General features: G+C 37.0%; 1 protein-coding gene across 4 annotated transcripts in view; it reads right to left on the bottom strand.

Annotated features, from left to right (window-relative positions):
- ITPR2 (inositol 1,4,5-trisphosphate receptor type 2) overlaps window positions 1-18,850 on the bottom strand; it is a 519,313-nt gene that overhangs the window by 229,960 nt on the left and 270,503 nt on the right. For all 4 annotated transcript variants that reach the window (XM_082352042.1, XM_082352040.1, XM_082352041.1 and 1 more), the window contains 3 exons: window positions 16,004-16,132; window positions 14,655-14,775; window positions 503-693 (listed from right to left, as the gene is read on the bottom strand). In XM_082352042.1, coding sequence (XP_082208168.1) covers window positions 503-693; window positions 14,655-14,775; window positions 16,004-16,132 — 441 coding nt within the window. The remainder of the gene's footprint in view (window positions 1-502; window positions 694-14,654; window positions 14,776-16,003; window positions 16,133-18,850) is intronic.

An 18,850-nucleotide genomic window follows, 5' to 3' on the forward strand; every position in this document is an offset into this window, starting at 1 on the left:
TGGTTAAACCACCCAGTCTGTGGTATTTTGTGATGGCAGTCCAAGCAGACTAATACAATGTCTCTCTTTACTCAGTGTCCCAGAATGTCCAGGCCAAAACAGGAGTGGGATACTATGCAAATAATTTGGGAGTAAAGGTGGTCACACCATTCTCACCAAAGGAGTATAAAAGGATACTTAGAGATGAATTGAAGCAAGGTTGTGAATATTTATTACATGAGTCTTTACAGTAAATTATTTTACCTAATGTATTGAAGTTATTAAGACCCATTACTCTACTATCAGAGCACATTAAATAATACATACTCACCAAAAACAACTCACAACAACTTCTACCTAGAAGCTATGCTTTTTAAAAGGGTGGTGTTCGTAGGACATTGTAAAGTAAAGCCTGGTCCCCAACTAGAATTTGATATTTTTAACCATATTTTATTTATGTGACTACATATATTAAAAATTATAATTTAGAAAATATTAATGCCATTTCATGCTCTTATTGTACCTGTAACTTTTCAATAATATTTCTATAATCCCAAGAAGGCCCTCCAAGAGCTTCCTTAAAGCGTGGTCCAGAGCGAGCTGATAGTCTCCAACCCATGGCCGCTCTCTGCACCATATTGGAATGACTCTTCATAAAAAGAGTATTAACTTGGCCGTCCAAATCCACTGGAATGGCAATTCCACGATTCTTTGCTGAAAAAGAAAGATTTAAAATATTTTCCTCTTTATTTGACTAAAGCTACTTGCATGCTGTCAAAATAATTTTATAAAGATAGAACAAATAAAAAAGAAAAAAATAAGATAAATAAATTCTGGGATGTAATGTAAAGCATGGTGACTATAGTTAGCCATAGTGTATTATATATTTGAAAGTTACTAAGAGAATAGATCTTAAATGTTCTCATCACAAGAAAAAAATTGTAACTATGTGAGATGATGATTGTTAACTAACTTTATTGTAGTAATCATTTCACAATATATACATATATCAATGACAATATTATATGTCAATTATATCTCAATAAAACTGGGGGAAAAAAGAAAAATGTCAAACCTTCAAATTCTGTCAAAATATTTTATATAACTGCAAAAGTTTTTAACTTGAAAGTATCTCAATTCTAAGACCAATTACTAAAGTGGGCTCATTAAACATTCAAGAATTTATGTGATTTCTTGATGGTTAATGTTTGAAACGCACTTTACACAGCACCAATATGGCAAAACACTGTATATCAACCATGTAAATTTGTACCTTCCAAGATGCAAAGGAAAATTAAAAAACAGACAGAAAACACATGATAAAATCCTGCCAGTCCATTTTATTAATATAATTCTCGTGTATGTGTCTGTGCACAAACATGCACAAATGCACAAAACTGCATGTGGTAAAACATCTGAGAGAAGAAATAAAAAATTGACAAGTATAAAAAAATCTGCATTGGAAGACAGTACACAGTACATGTCCTTCTTTCTTCCCAAGATCCACTGAAATTTATATTTTAATACACTTATATCACAATACTGAAAAATAAGAATGCTTGCTGTAAGGAAAACAGAAATGTTGAGGTATTTTTGCAAGCAGAATGAAGATGGGATTTGTCCATCAGAGAAAGAAGAAACAAGAAATTGCTCTACAAGAGATTAGAGTTAGAACAGGCCTTCCTAGGTTCCCAGACAAACACAAAGTGGTCACGGGGGATGGGAAAGTCATCTGGCAACTCAAGAAGGAATAGCATCTGAGTATCTGGGAAGTGAAGGCCTTCGTCCCTCTGACTAGCATAAACAGAGCAGCTGGCAGCAGAGGTTTTTACCCAGAGGATAAAGTTAGAGAAATGCAGAAATGTTCTCTCAACAAACACGAATACCTACCTGGAGAGAATGCCAAATGAAGGGGTTAAGAATTGACAGAGAAGCAGAACAGAGCTTGAAGAAACTGCAAAGTCCTCATCAAATAAGCAGTAGCATAGCGGGGAGAGAGAAGCAGCTCAAAGAAGAAGAGAAAATATACAAAAGATCCCAAGCCCTGACGAAAGCCCTCCTCATTTTAACACTTGTTAGTATTCCCAGCTTGCCTTCTGCTTCACACAGACACACACACACACACTCCAAGAAAGCCTGTGTATCATTTATTCAGCCCCTCACCCAGAACTCAGGGTAAGCCCTGTCATTTACATGAGAAAGCTAATAGAGAAACAGAGCCTCAAAACTGCAGTGGAAGCCCGCGCCAGTCATTATAGATCTTTATGACACACCACCAAGAATCACAGGGAAAACCAAGAACATTAAGAATAACTAGCCCCAGTGAAAACAAATGATTTAGGGAAGAACAAAAAATATTTAAATAATTCTAATTATTGTCCTCAGAAAATGTGAGCATATAGTGCCTCCAAAACGTTAGGAAAAAAGAAAAAGAAAGAAATCTTGGAAATTAAAATATGATTGTGCAAATAAACATTTCAAAATCGGCTGAAAAAAAACCATAGGAATAAGGACCAAGTTGATAATCTGGGAAAGTTAAGGAATCTTGTAGAGCATAAAAGAGTCAAAGGGGGGACTTCCCTGGTGGTGCAGTGGTTAAGGGTCCGCCTGCCAATGCAGGGGACTGGGGTTCCAGCCCTGATCTGGGAGGATCCCACATGCCGCGGAGCAACTAAGTCCGCGCGCCACAGCTGCTGGGCCTGCGCTCTAGAGCCCGCGAGCCACAACTACTGAGCCTGCATGCCACAACTACTGAAGCCCGTGTTCCCAGAGCCCATGCTCCTCAACAAAGAGAAGCCACCACAATGAGAAGCCCGCGCACAGCAATGAAGAGAAGATCCCACTCGCTGCAACTAGAGAAAGCCCGCGTGCAGCAACGAGGACCCAATGCAGCCCAAAAATTAATTAATTAATTAATTAATTTAAAAGAGTCAAAGGGAAAATAAAACAGAGAATATGAAACAGGGAGGGTCATCCAGGAAGTCAAATAACTAATAAATGTAAGCTCTAGAAAGAAATACCAGAGACAATGAAAAGGAAGAAATGATTAAGAAAATATAGAGGACAATTAATCACCTTGAGCTGAAGAAAGATGTGAAGTCCTTAAACTGAGAAGGTCTACTGTGTGTGTTAAATAGGATTAAATAAGCATATTGGCCATATTCTAGTAAACATCTATAATGTGATTATGGATTGAATTGTGCCTCCCAAAAATATATGTTGAAGTCCTAATCCCAAGGAAAACAACCACAGTGGGCAGTACTATTTCTGCCGGTGAAAATTCTCTGAAGCCCAGAGATACTTAAAAACTTCTCTGAAAATAGATAATTTTACCTACCAACACAGAAAGTTCCCAATTTAAACAAGAGCTCAAGCTGAAGTGTTAAGGAAATAATAACAGCTCTAAGGCAACCCTAACGATCAATTGCATCACCGCCCAAATTTCCGTAGTGAATGTTTTCCTAATATTCATTATAAGTTTCCCTTTCCAAAGCATACAATGTCTCTGTTTCTGTCCACCACACACAGCAAAGCAACTGCACTCCTGTTCCATCTGAAGGACCGACAGCCTTGAAAAGGCCAGGATGCACATATTTTTGTAAATACTTAATCCTGCAGCATGATCAAATCCCGGCAAGACTTTCATCCTTTTATAGCTGTTTCACATATAAACTGGGTTTGTTCTAAACATTCAAAAGTCAAACAGAAGACAATACTTCTTATATGTTATTTTTTAAGCAGCAGAAAAACAAAAATTGTAAAACTTAAAGTTGCTCAAAACATATTACAACGAAGTTTCCGCTCATGTTTAAACAAAGTTGGGGGGGTGGACTTATCTCCCCTTTAGGAACCAGGTACGTTAGATAAAACTAACCATCAAGTGAGCATTTGTTGCTATGAACATCACTTACACAAAGACGTGCTCAAGGAGTATTCCTCTAATGATACCAGTGGAAATGGAATCCAATGGTAGCACCTCTGTTATTCCTAGCAGTGCAGCCCTCCTATCAGTGTGGTCAGGGAAGTCTCACCCCCGCACCCCTACCTCATGCATCTATGAGCTGCTGCCACTATTCCACTACGGCCAGCAGCAGGGACAAACCAGAATGAGAAGACTCCACCATCCCAAATTTTATTGAAAGGGTTTTTTTGGTCCCCCAAACTGTACCACTCTAGGTGGTATTTTCTAGTCTCTTGTCTTAGCACAGATTGCACGATATAAATTAACTGGCTAAAATAAACCCTACTTTCTCATGTCCAAAGGTAAACTCTAGCCAAAGGCTAAATCACAATTTCTAGGCAATAAAAGAAAATTAACTATGCAACTGGGGAACGGATTTGAGTTAAAATAAGTCAGCTGTGTAGATAATGACGACACTTTTTCAAGCAATTGTAAAAATATTAATACCATTAAAGACATGGCCTGAAATAGATTCTCTGCACTGTCAAAATATTATAAAGATTAATTTGGAAGCAAAGTTGACAGTGCTAATTTAGCTTTCTATATGTTGTTTAAGAATTAAAGCAGAAGATTGTGACTAGGAAAAGAAAGGAATTAATTCATGATCTCACTTACAAGACCATTAATAACTAGAATAATATTTTTCAAATGCAACCAAAAATATGATTCAAACTTAGCTTCCTTTTATTTAGCTAGAAAAAATTCTGATATAAATAGTATATTGCAGTGTGAACTAGGATGTATTCTTGGGGTTAATGGTTATCCCACCTCCCCGCCCCCAATAAGGAAAAACTAATGAATTTACCAACAGTCAGTTATTCTTCGGGCACGTAGCATTAACTCCAACTTCTGTGTTTTAGTGGTCACATTAAAGTTTAAGATGTTTAAAAAATAAATGTTCCTGTTTCACTCCTAAGTTGGACTGCAGCTAAGATACTATCTTGTTAAGGGTATTTTGCCAGAGAATAAGCATATGGAGTTCTTTAAAAACTAATAAGAGAGGGGATGGGTTGTTATTAATGCATTCACCTTTTATAGAGTTCTGCACAGCGATAGTTCTCTAAAATGCGCTATCTTTATTCACAGGTATTGTGATTACTGGGCTAACCAACTAATTAGGCTTACAAATCCTGAAAATTCTCTAGATATGACAAGACTTTGCAGTGATTTTAAGATGTAATTGAAATCTATTTCTAATTATTATTCATTAAGTCTTGCATATTGTGTGAAATTTTTAAATTAGACAAAATTACTGGTGGTAACTGCCAGACCAAAAATCTCTGAGAACACACATACTGCAGTGGTAAGTGCCATGGAAAAAAATGCTTAGATAGATAAACTGACAGGTAGGGGGAAAAGGCAGCAGAAAGTGTGAGCAGTAATTATAACACTTCATTTATTGTCAAGCACTCCTGTACAGGTACACAAGAGAAAGGACAGCTGGTGCACAAGGAAGGTATAATGGGGTGGGCAGAGAGTAGTACCTTTTCTGAATCATGTCAAAATATCCAGGATAAATCTGTACTGAAACACTAGTGTTCTTAAATACAAAGACCACTAAAAACACAAAATGTATCTTTCTTGTTTGGTACTCAAACTATACTTAATTAACCCCTAAATTGAATTAAAAAAATAATTGTATTACAAGTGTTAAACAGGACATGGAGAAAAGGGAATCCTTTTGCACTGTTGGTGGGTATATAAATCGGTGCAGCCACTATGAAAAACAGTATGGAGGTTTCTTAAAAATTAAAAATAGAACTACCATATAATCCACTTATTCTACTTCTGGGTATTTATCCAAAGAAAATGAAGGCAGTAACCCCAAAAGATATACACACCCCTATGTTCAGTGCAGCATTATTTACAATAGCCAAGATATGGAAACAACCTAAGTGTTCATCAATTGATGAATGGATAAAGAAGATATGTTTTATATATATATAAAACATATATACACACATACAATGGAATACTACTCAGCCATAAAAAAGGAGGAAATCTTGCCATTTGGAACAACATGGATGGATCTTGAGGTTATTATGCTAAATGAAATAAATCAGACAGAGAAAGACAAATACTGCATGATTTCACTTATACATGGAATCTAAAAATCGAAACAAATGAACAAACAGATCAAAACAAAACTCATGGATAGAGAACAGATCAGTGGTTATCAGAGGAGAAGGAGGTTAGGAGGTGGGTGAAAAGAGTGAAGGGGGTTGACTGCATGGTGACGGATAGAAACTATACTTATTGTGATGATCACTTTGTAGTGTATACAAATATCAAATTATTATGTTGTACACTTGAAACTAATATATTGTTCTATATCAATTTTACCTCAATAAAAAAAGAATATATAATTTTATGGTTGTGCGAGAACACAACCACATGTGTTGTGTTCACAATGGCACACGTGACTAGTCATCTGGAAAATATTAAGTTAATTCCATATCTTATACCTTACAACTAAATGTATTCCAGGTAACTCAAAATTGTAAACAGTCACACCAAAAACACAAACAGACAGAGAAACTAAAAACATGAAAATTCTCAATGGGAATTAAGACACAGCATCTTATACTGATCAAGGCCATTCTGAAGATGAAAGAAAACCTAAAATGCCTAAAAGAAAATAAATTTCTGGGCTTTCCTGGTGGTGCAGTGGTTAAGAATCCACCTGTCAATGCAGGGGACATGGGTTTGAGCCCTGGTTCGGGAAGATCCCACATGTCGCAGAGCAACTAAGCCCGTGCGCCACAACTACTGAGCCTCTGCTCTACAGCCCGCGAGCCACAACTACTGAGCCCCCGTGCTACAACTACTGAAGCCCATGCGCCCTAGAGCCCATGCTCCACAACAAGAGAAGCCACTGCAATGAGAAGCCCACGCACCACAACAAAGAGTAGCCCCTGCTTGCCGCAACTAGAGGAAGCCCGCATGCAGCAACGAAGACCCAATGCAGCCAAAAATAAATGAATAAAATAAATGTTTATTTAAAAAAAAGGAAAATAAATTCCTGCATGCCAAAAAAAATTGAAATGACAAATGAAAAACTGAGAAAAAATATTGGCTACTTATAGGCAAAGAGCTCATTTTCTTAAGAAATAAAGGGCTATCCAAACTATCGAGAAAAACAAAGCCTTCAGGAAAAGTGAGCAAAACACAAAAAGTGACAGTTCACAGAAAACACCAATGAATCAATCATATGGAAAGGTTTTGTTTTCCCTAACTCATAAGAAGAGAAACACACGTTAAAGCTATAACAATACTTTTATTCATAAGATTTGCAAATATGTAAGAATTTGATAACACAGCACGTTATCAAGGAGAAAGATACTCTCCTACATTGCTTGTGGCATATAAATTGAACAACCTCTACAGAGGGCAGTATCTGTCAAAATTAGAATACCCAGAAATCCTACCTTTAGGTGTTTACCTTATTCTTCCTCATGAGCAAAATGACTGGAAACAACATAAATAACCAACAATGGGGTTAAATAAATTAGAATATAGGCACACAATAGGATATTATGCAGCCAATGACAAGAATAGGATATTCACTCATTTCTTTGTATTCACCCAGGTATTTTGTTCATACAATAAATATTCATTGTGTACCTACCATGATCTAGGCACAGTGTCAGGCTCTAGAAATTTGTAACAGATAAGGTACTTAGTTTTATTCTGCTTTGTGATTTCCATACATGTTACATCTACCCCCAATGTACTAGAAATTCATTGAGGGCAGGAAATATGGTTTGACAGACTGCATTTCCCTAACAACTAGAATAATGCCTTTCAGATAATGATGGTTCATTATAAATAGTTGAATTAATAAATAAGTGAAAACCTTTATAAGATTTTGCCTTATCTTCTGATCATTCATATTTAATTTTTTTAAAGTAATAATGGAGGGACTTCCCTGGTGGTCCAGTGGTTAAGATTGTGCTCTTCCACTGCAGGGGGCATGGGTTCGATCCCTGGTCAGGGAACTAAGATCCCACATGCTGCACAGCACAGCCATAAATTAATTAATTAGTTAATTAATAATGGAGTTTTTATATTTCCATTATTACTTTAAAACCATAATTACAGGGATGTATTATGTCAAGCTCCTTATACAATCAGCCATAACATCTAGATAGATGAAAATAGACATGTTTGTTTTAATAGAGACTGAATTTCTCTTCTCAAATAATTAATGATTTATACACGTTCGAATTTGGGGGGGAAACAATTGGCTTGAAGATTGATGTTCATTATTCAAATCATTTGTAACAGATATTTTACAGAATTTCCATGTGGAAAAAATGATTATGTTTCCAACAAAGTACCCAATATTAATCCCCCTAAATCATTTGAAGATTATGAAACACATGGAACAAAATTCTTTTTTAAGTGAAGTAACATGGGAGTAATCCTTGGATGCTTTTTCTCAAAGTACTTCTAACAAGTGCTATTGTATTTTATATAAATGAATAAACTGAGGAACAGTAACTGACCAAGGGCATTAACATCTTGATCAATATTTTGTACCTTAAAGGTATAAAACAATGTTTATTTAAACCGATTTGTGATAGTAGAGCATCACAAATGCCTGCTAGCATGTCAGTCTAGAAGGGGTTCACACCTGCCTGTGTGACCTAGCAAGCTGTCTAACCTTGCTAACCTCATGTCTGCATCTGTAAAATGGGGCTAAGAATTATGTCCACATCACAGGGTTTACCACAATGTCTATCACTAATAAACGCTCTCTACTCCCAGCCAGGTAAGTGCTAATTTAGTAAATACTTTTGCTGTTTTTACTACCTTTTGTGTCCAGTGTACAAATATGGGAGAGAATGAAATACTTTTGATGATAGATGAGTTGAACCAATGTACTTGAGAGCACTTTACCAATTGCAAACTGTTATATACATGTAACTATAATAGATAATATAATAGCTATTTGCATGTATAGGAATATGTTTATTTTATTTATTTATTTATTTATTTAATTTTTGGCTGTGTTGGGTCTTCGTTTCTGTGCGAGGGCTTTCTCTAGTTGTGGCAAGCGGGGGCCACTCTTCATCGCGGTGCGCGGGCCTCTCATTATCGCGGTCTCTCCCGCTGCGGAGCACGGGCTCCAGACGCGCAGGCTCAGTAGTTGTGGCTCACGGGCTTAGTTGCTCCGCGGCATGTGGGATCTTCCCAGACCAGGGCTCGAACCCGTGTCCCCTGCATTAGCAGGCGGACTCTCAACCACTGCACCACCAGGGAAGCCCCAAATATGTTTACCAATTTGTAAATGCACTGAAAATTTGCGTTATAAAAACTAAGTACTCTCCTGACTTGTAATATTTTTAATATGTATATTCTTTGTTTTATAACTATAAATTCTTACATATTTGAATTATAATAATGCCCCTTTGTATTCTTAAAGAGTTGTTGAAACACGAAAATGACCTTGCACCTGAGTTATAAAACTTCAGACAGCTCCCTACCAGCAAGCCAAATTGCCGTAGTTCTAGTTTATATGTCAGGGCTTCCTAAGATACGACTTCTGGGGCAACCTGGTAGAGCATAACTTCACACTCAGAGGAACCTGGATTTCAAATCTAAGTCAACTACTTGTTAATCGGGCAAGTTATTTAACCTTTCTATGCCTAAATTTCACTATCTGCGAAATATCTAGCTCATGAATTATTGTCAGTCAAGAACATTCATAAACCGGCTTCATCAGAACCAGACACTTTTAGGCAGTAGTGATCAGTGAATAAAGCAAAGTCCCTGCTTTCATAGATTATACTCTAATGGGAGAAGCTGACAACAAAGAAGCAAACAAACAAACAAGGTGCTTTCAAACAGTGATAAGTGCTAAGACAGTAAGATAGGATGGGGGGAGCTGGAACACTTCACTGAGCACTGAACTTTTGAACATGTGACCAGCTGGGAGATAAGGATCCAAATAGTGGGAATAGCACACGCAAATGCCCTACGATGAGAAAAAGGCTTGTAGATGAGACACAGAAATGAAGGCCAGTGTGGGTGAAGCAGAGCTGAGGGTAGGGAAATGGGGGAAAGTAGTTGTAGATGAAGCTCAGACGATGAAGGGCTTTCTAAGTCATGATAAGGAACAGGAATCTTCAGCACAATGGAGAGTTTTATATAGGTGAAAGGTATGGTTTGATTTACATTTTAAGATCACTCTAATTATTGTGTAGGGAATGGATTGTAGTGAGACTGGGGTCGAGGTGGGGAGTTCAGTAAGGAGACTCTTCTGTAATCCATGTCAGATTATGGTGTATTTGGACAAGGGTGCCCCACAAGAGAACACAAAAAGATGTATTTTAGAAGTGGAACCAATAGAACTTGCTATTGTATTTAATGCAAGTGAACAAACGGGAAGAATCATATGTGACTCCCAAGGTTTTAAGATTACTAACTGTAAAATAGTTATTCTTTACAATGGGACAAAAATCTGCCTCTTGCAGCTACCATATGTTAATTATAATCCTATTCCTGGGAACCTGTAAAAGAAGTCCATTCGCACCTTGAAATGTTGGAAAATAATTATGTTCCCCCTCGGATTTCTTTTCTTTGTCTAAATATTTCAAATGTTTTCAATCACTACACAAGTAAGATGGGTTTAGATCCCTTTACTACTATGGATGCTCACTTCTGAATGCCTTTCATTTTGGTTATGTGTTTTTCCATAAAGGGCATCCATCAACAAATAAAAAAAGATGTGGTCTACCCATCGCAAAGCAGAATTTGCTTTTCACCTTTTTTATCCTAGACAATAGCTTTTATTAATGTCTTTTTGACAGATACTTCATAATCATTGTCCCTCAAAATCTAGTAGATTAATACCTATGATGATGCAAGCTAGGATACAGTAAAGACCATAAGAAAAGTATAAATGGTCAAATGGGGGTGAGTTCAGATCTGGACCTGGGAGTCAGAAATGGCTTTTATGGAGGAATTTGAACAAAGAATTTTTTTGAGTAATGGAAAAGATGCTGAGAGATGGCAATGCTGGAAACTGGAGAAAGAAAGTTATAGTGTGAGCAATGCCTGGGGCATAATAGCTCAGTTTGCTGGGCGGGGGTGAGAAGCAGTGAGCAAGGTCAAAAGAGGAGGTAGGGCTGTGGAGGCCACAAACATTGCGACGAGGAATCCATCCTTAGTTTGTTAGACAAAGGTAAGCTGCTGAAGGCTGAGGGCTTTGTTGTTGATGTTTTTAAACCAACAGAGAGAATTTCACTTCAAGAAGATTATTCTGGTAGCAGATTTATTTAAGTGAAGAAAGACAGAAGGAAAGAACATTGAATGTCTACAGTGGTCCAAAAAGGAAGCAAAGAGGGGCCAAACTAGGCCATTATGGAGGAGAAGGAGGGGGAAGTACAAATGCGGGGGATAGCGGGAATGGGATCTCCATGGCTTCCTAACTGTTCAGGTGGAAACAACAAACAAGGAAGCGGAAGAAAACATGCTTGCCATTTGCAGCAACATGGACGGACCTAGAGATTATCAGACTAAGTGAAGTAAGTCAGACAGGGAAAGACAAATATCATTTGATATCACTTCTACATGGAATCTAAAATATGATACAAATGAACTTATTTACAAAACAGAAACAGACTCACAGACAGAGAAAACAAACGTATGTTTACCAGAGGGGAAAGGGGTAACAGAGGGATAAATTAGGAGTTTGGGATTAACAGATACACAGTACTATATATAAAATAGATAACCAACAAGATCCTACCATATAGCACAGGGAACTATATTCAGTATCCTATAATAAACCAGAATGGAAAAGAATATGAAAAAGAATATGTATATTTATGTATAACTGAATCACTTTGCTATATACCTGAAACATTGTAAATCAACTATATTTCAATTAAAAAAAAATTCTCACAAACATAAAACAGATTTTATACCAATACATCACTCTTCCAAACCTACCCTGATTGTAGACTTAGATATAATTATTTTTCAGACTTCCTATCACATATGTCTTTTAGCATATAAAGAGACTAAAATTTAGAGACTAAATTATGTTAAATCATAAACAGTCGAGGAAATGGTAGAGAATGGAATGAAAGAATCTTTAGACTGATCCAGTTTCAGTGACTGTTTTAAACCCCCAAAGCTCTGCCATCCTGCTCTGCAAGAGCTGATGTGAGTACACAGGGAACACCACTAAAGTAGCAACTTGCAACTCGGAGGGAAAGCACGGCATGGAATCTCACTTGTGGCTCAAAGCTCTTCGTCTCTCAATTTGTAAGTGGTGTGAACAGCATGCCCTCCGTGCCCCGGGTGGGGCCGACTGGTGTTTTCCCTCATTGCATTTGCTAAGTACTGAGGGAGGAAGAGCAGGAGGAAAAAAGGGGAGGAGGAAGAGGAGCAGGGGAGAGAAAGCAGGAAGAAGATGAGGAAGAGCGGGGACTGCCTTAAAAATGTAAAATATAGAAATATACTTGGCAGCAAACACAATGTATTCCTATGCAAAATAAATAGCATCATCATATTTCTTTGCTTTTCCTTCAGATTTTATTTTTTGATGGTTAGTATATTTCCCTGCTGATCTGGTCCAAATGAAGATGCTTTTAGTACTGCTTTATCATAACTTGAAAAGTATATTATTAAGAACTCAGAAGTTACGTGAAAGCAAGAACAACAGAACCAGACTTGACTTATAATTCCACCAGCCAGAGATACCAGTGTTATTTCTTTATTGATATCCTGCCGGACATTTTGCTATGTGCAACTTTTTAAAATTAAATTTAGGTTCTCTTCTGTGTCCTTCTTTATTTTTGGCAATGCATATGGTGGCCTCTTCCTTTATCTCTTCCTTTCCCTTCCTGAACTATTCTGTCCTAAAACCTGGAGGAGGAGCAGAGCAAAGTCAGGTGCCAGCGCTGGACAAGGAGCGTTAGGGGCCGAGGTGGTCCAGAGCATTCGAGCCCAGAAAGGAGTGGAAGGCATGTGCACAGGCGGCTGCCGGGAGTGGAGAATCAGACTTGAGTCGGGTGAGGAGGGCGTCCACGGCAGGGGACAGCCTGGCGCCATGTCAAAGGTGACAAGGGTATTCATGCAAACGAGTGACCCAGCACAGACTCAGAGGCCACCCAGGAAGAGAGGCCGCCCCTCAGAGCAGCAGGGTGACATGGCCTGTGGCAACCAGCGGGAACTGCAGGAAGGTGGCAAAGGCCAGGCTGCCAGAGGATGCATCTTTGTGGGGTGTGGTCCTACATGGGGTGCCTAAGCCCGACGGGGCCGTGACGAGGGGAGGGTATGTGCAAAGGAGGGGTCTCGGATGTAAAGCATTAAAATTATAATTTTGAGGAGAACTGGCATCCTTACAAGTTGAATTTTTAAATCCAGAAATAGTATAACTCTCCATTTATTAAAATCTTTCATATCCTTCAAAATAGCAATATAATTTTATTCTCTTGTGTTTCTTAAGTTTTCTCTTAAGTAATTACTATTTCTATTGCTGTTGTGACATATCTTTTTCACATTTTTTCTCCCTTTTGGATATATAGAAAGTCTACCAAGTTTAATACTTATTTATAATTAATCACCTAGATGAACTGTATTAATCTCTTAGTTCTAATAATTTTCAATTGATCCTCTTGGGTTATAACTGCTTTTGAATGTACTCAAATTAAAACTGCACCATCATTAAAGTTTGTTAATATTCAATTACTTAAACCAAACTGCAGATGGGGAGAAAAGACTAAAAATATTTTACGTGGTCATTAATTAGTTAAACCATTTATTCATTTATCAAATATTTACTGAGCACATACCATAACCCTGGCCAAGTTACCTAATCTAGATAATTCTGTTTCCTCAACTGTAAAATGTAAATAATCAACGAGCCTACCTAAGGATTAAATGAGATAATACGTGTGAATTGCTTAGCATTGCAAATGGTGTGCACTGACAACTGTCAGCAGTGATGATGACCACGATAATGAAACACACTATAAGCTGCCCTTCCCGATGCCTGCAGAACCACCTCTAGTTGAGAGAATGATCCAACTCCTCTGTTTGTTTTTTGAAGTCCAGCCCAGTCTATATTTCTTTTCCCTCCTCCTTTCTGACAGCCCTAATTAACTTTATTAAAAAAAAAAGAGGACTCTATGAGGAATTCTTCCTACAATGTACTAACCTTCCCTTAGCTGTTATCCCCTTGCATTCCATTTTATATGGAATTTCTGAAGCCTTGTATGCATAACAGATCCTCAATGAATACTGATGAATTTCACACAAAATTAGAAAACCAAAAACCCCTCAAAAAGTCCTCCTGCCACGTGAAGATGTTAATAAATCAGGCTACTTAACAGACAAGACAATTCCATAATGAAATCTGAGATAACGATTAAACTAAACTCATTTGTGTAATATCTTACTGAGCTATATTAAAGCACTATATGCAATATTAAATTTAAGGTTAGAAATATAATAATTTAAAAATAAATAAATATATTTTAAAATATTTAAAAAGAAGAAATATAACAATTATATTCCCCTCCCAAAAAGGATGCAATTTCAGAGTCATTTGCTGATCACTGATCTTCAGCTTTACAGAAACCACACCTGCTCTCTTTTTAAGTTGAAAACTGGAAAGCTACTTGTATTGCCTATTAGCCAAAAGCCTGATTTCTTTCACAAAATGTGAAAATAAGTAAAATCCGACACTCTGACTTACCCACTTCAGCCAAAGTTCTGATACAGGACTCCACCGAGGCTTTCTGTGCTGGATTTGGCCAGGTGCAATTGTAAATTCTGAAGGCAGACTGGAGCAGCTGAATAAAAACTGGCTGATGTGTCTGAGAACAGAAAGAAAAGAGGCAAACAGGTCACTAAACCATTAACACTCCTGATGCAGTATCTATGCATTATCAAAAAAGGCCCACCAAAATAAAATACAGTCTTGCCTTTTAAGTTTCAGTGCTACTTAATGAATATCTCATTCAACAAATATTTATTTTGTACCCATCTCATGACAGGCACCACACCAGACACTATAGAAAATTGATTATTTTAACTATATTCTTAATCAGGAAAATATGGCATTTCTTGAAACCAATGACATGCATTTAAGTATATTTTTACAATCTCTGGTTTATTTCCAAGTATAAATAGAGCAGGCATTTTGGGTTTGTTTGTTTGTTTCACTGATTGTATGTTTTGGTTTCATATGATCAGCAAGTAGAGGAGACAACAATTTTGACCTACAAAAACAATTTTACATGATTCTAATAGTTCATTCAAAAGTTTTCCCTAAAAAAAGTATAACTGAAATAATACTTTTATAAGAGCAATACACAATCACTGTAGAATATTTGGCAACCATACAAATGAAAATCACCAATAATCCTAACATGGAGAGATAATAGTATCAACATTTCTAAGATAATTACTTCCTGAGGTTTCTTATGTATATATGCACATATATTCTTTACACGCACAAACCTGGATGATATTATGATGCAACTTTGTGGCCTGTTTCACTTCATATTGCTTCATGATCATTTTCCTTAGGCATCAATTTTTCTTTTAAAACATGATTTTTAATTGTTATATAATAAGCCATCTACAGATATACCATAATTTATTTAGCTATTCCTCTGTTTGTGGACATTTAAGGTTGATGTCAATTTTTAAGTATTATAAACACTTCAGTGAAAATCTTAGTATATAAATCCCTGCTAACTCTTTCAGGATTTACTAAACTGGAATCATTGAGTCAAAATGTCTATCCATTTAAAGAATCATTATCAGTTATTTCGACACTTGGCAGTCGATCTACAGATATGAAAGCTCCTATTTTGCTTAGAGGGAGAGCAAAAATAATTCAGTTTGAAGATGGAGCCTCTTTATTTAAAATAAAGTTTGGGAAACTCAGAAAGGGGCATAATAGTAAATAATAGGAAAGAAAAGTGATCTTGAGAAGTGTAGGAAAGGACTTCCTGGCCTATTAAAGTTTTCTACACTCAAATAAGGTACAGAAATTCTGTGTGACAGACTTCTTTTGTATTTGTTTGTTTATATTACCTGCAGGCTGGTACTGTTGTCTGAAAAGGGAGAATTAAAAAAGCCGCTCACAATGTTCATTATTGACTCAGTAACACACTTCTCCAAAAAGGTGTCTGCGTGTTTCCTGTCTGTAGTTGTGTTGCAAACCTGGAGAGAAAAACACAACAACTCAATGTGTTCTATCACATCTTTGAATTATAAATCAATACTGGAACCTTCTAAAAATTGTCCTGAAATGGTTGTTTATAATATTTCTTCTGCTTTTGAAAGTTGCTTTGAATAAAAACATTTCTTGGACTTCCCTGGTGGTCCAGTGGTAAAGAATCCGCCTTCCAATGCAGGGGAGACGGGTTCGATCCCTGGTTGGGGAACTAAGATCTCACACGCCGTGGGGCAACTAAGCCCACGTGCTGCAGCTACTGAGCCCACGTGCTCTGGAGCCCACACGCCACAACTAGAGAAGAGAAAACCTGCATGCCACAACTAGAGAGAAGCCTGCGCACCAAAATGAAGAGCCCCGCACCGCAATGAAAGATCCCGCATGCCACAACTAAGACCCGATGCAGCCAATAAATAACTAAATAACTAAATAAATATACTTTAAAAAAATTTTCTGCCTGAAATCCATTCAAAGTTTATCATTCTGTAGTAGTTTCACCTTTAAGTTTGCTTGCCATTTCATCCTTGGGCCAGAATTCTTTCACAGACCCCAGCCCCTTCTTCCAGATCTGCTTCTCCCTCCTCCTGCACACAACCTTCTCCCTCCATCCTCAAGCCTAGCTTTGCTGGAAAATACTTTTCCACTTGATGTGAGGAAATCAAAGAGGAAGCAGTCATTATAAATACCAGAAAGTGGTGAAGGTGACTAATGGTGGCTCATATCTCTATACATTTTCACCTCTAATACCTGGCTCAGATTGGAGGATGCAAACAGAAAATATTTGGAGAGGAAAACAGAAAGATAAGAAGAGGTCAAACCTTTGCCAACGATTTTGACTTGTTCGTCCCCAGATTATCTGGGAAGCATGGAGGGTGTGTTCGTGCCTTCTTCTCAGAGTTGGCTAAGCAAGAAGACAGGACACTAGAGCAAAGGGAACATCAGCAAAGAACATGGGCTCTGACCTTTATGTGGGATTAAATGAGGCTGTAATTGGTCATTCTGCTAAACAAACTGTAAATTTCCAAACATGTCAGGGTTGACAAATTGCAAAAGCTAAGATACACGATTAAAACCGAATGAAAAAAAGTTGGGTGGCGAAAAAAAAAAGAACATGGAGATAAAAAAAGAAGTGAGTGAGGGAGAACATAGGGTGAGAGGAAAGACTCAAGAACTGGGCAGAGTAAGAATGTTTAAATATCCACAAGATTACAGTGGGTCAGTATGGTGGCCAGATGTTCCAGATGTTCTTAGACAATTCGAATTTTTATGTAAGTTTTTTTTTCTTTTCAATAGGTGATTAATCAAGAGTAAGGAAACGTAATTTAATCTGTCATTGCTTTAAAACCCCGCACGCAAATAAAATCACCAAAAACTCCCTCCTCAAACCATGTGTCCCAATGTTTCAGTTTGGAAAATAACAGTGTTTGCTGAATGGAGAGAGAAGAAAGAGCACAGGGTCTGTTTTGCTTCTAAGTTGCTTTCCGTCGGGGGGCAGCTCACTTTTTCCCCATCTATTAAATGACACCTACCTGACAGGGGTGTTATCAGAACTAAAAGGTTTTTAGTGTGTCTAATCCCATAGTTACTGTAGAGAACGATGCAATTAAAGAAAATAAATTATGTCAAGTTATGTCATCTTTTAGTTATTGTTTCAGCACATAACATAATGCGTGGTAAATACAAAATGTTCAATAAATGCTTGTGAAAAGAATGAACCAATTAATTGTTTTTAAATGAAAGAATAAGAGAGAATAAGAAAGGACTCATTTTATCTTAGTTTAACTAAGGGTTAGACTCTATTTGTGGAATATCAAACCTCAGATTAAAATTTAATGTGGTCCCAGATCTGATATAAAATTGATTTTCCCATGATGGATATTAAGTAGGATTTATTTCATTTAGTATCTTTCAGCACTGGCTTTTATGGTGAATTTTTCTGATACATAGGATAAAAATATATTAAAGTTGAGTAAGTAGTTGAACAATTCTACCATAACCAGCCCAGAGAAGCTTCTTCCTCAACCAGTGACATTTCACACAATTGAACGGGGCTTTCTGGAGCTACTGTAGAATCACACTACATTACCTGCAACTGATCATTTGCTAAAGAACCCCACAGATTTGCTTTAGTCAGTGGATTAATTAATAAAAGTCATCTATAATACTTCTAGATGAAGGCTTTCCTCAAAATCCTGGTCATGGAAATTCTGGGTTTACACAACTCTGTGGAATCTATTCCTCAATTCATTTGTATAAGAAATTCAAATAATGTTCAAGATACTTTTTATGACCCAGATGAATGACAACTTTTTCACCTCTAGAGCCTGTATCTTACACTGTAATATTATGGACAGGCAAGAGATAAGGAAGCCACTTTTTAAATTAAAGTCCTTAAAAACTTTTCAGGAAATAAGGAACCTAATTATTAGCAATATTTCTTTATCTTGTCTTTTATTTATTTTTACTGTTTCTTTCCAATAAAGATTAGAAATGGCTCAAATAAAATTACATCATATTAAATTAATTTTTATGTGTAATACATGTATTTTTAAAGTTTCTATCTGTTTGCAGATATTATTCACATACCATTATTTCCTATCAAACATTCCCACGTGCCATCATTATTTAAACACTTATTTCAAAACGCTATACTTATTCCATCACTCTAATGCACCATCATGCTTTAATCCATTTTTGGAATGAGT

The sequence above is a fragment of the Balaenoptera borealis genome (assembly GCF_965194805.1).
Source record: "Balaenoptera borealis genome assembly, chromosome: 13".
NCBI lineage: Eukaryota > Metazoa > Chordata > Mammalia > Artiodactyla > Balaenopteridae > Balaenoptera > Balaenoptera borealis.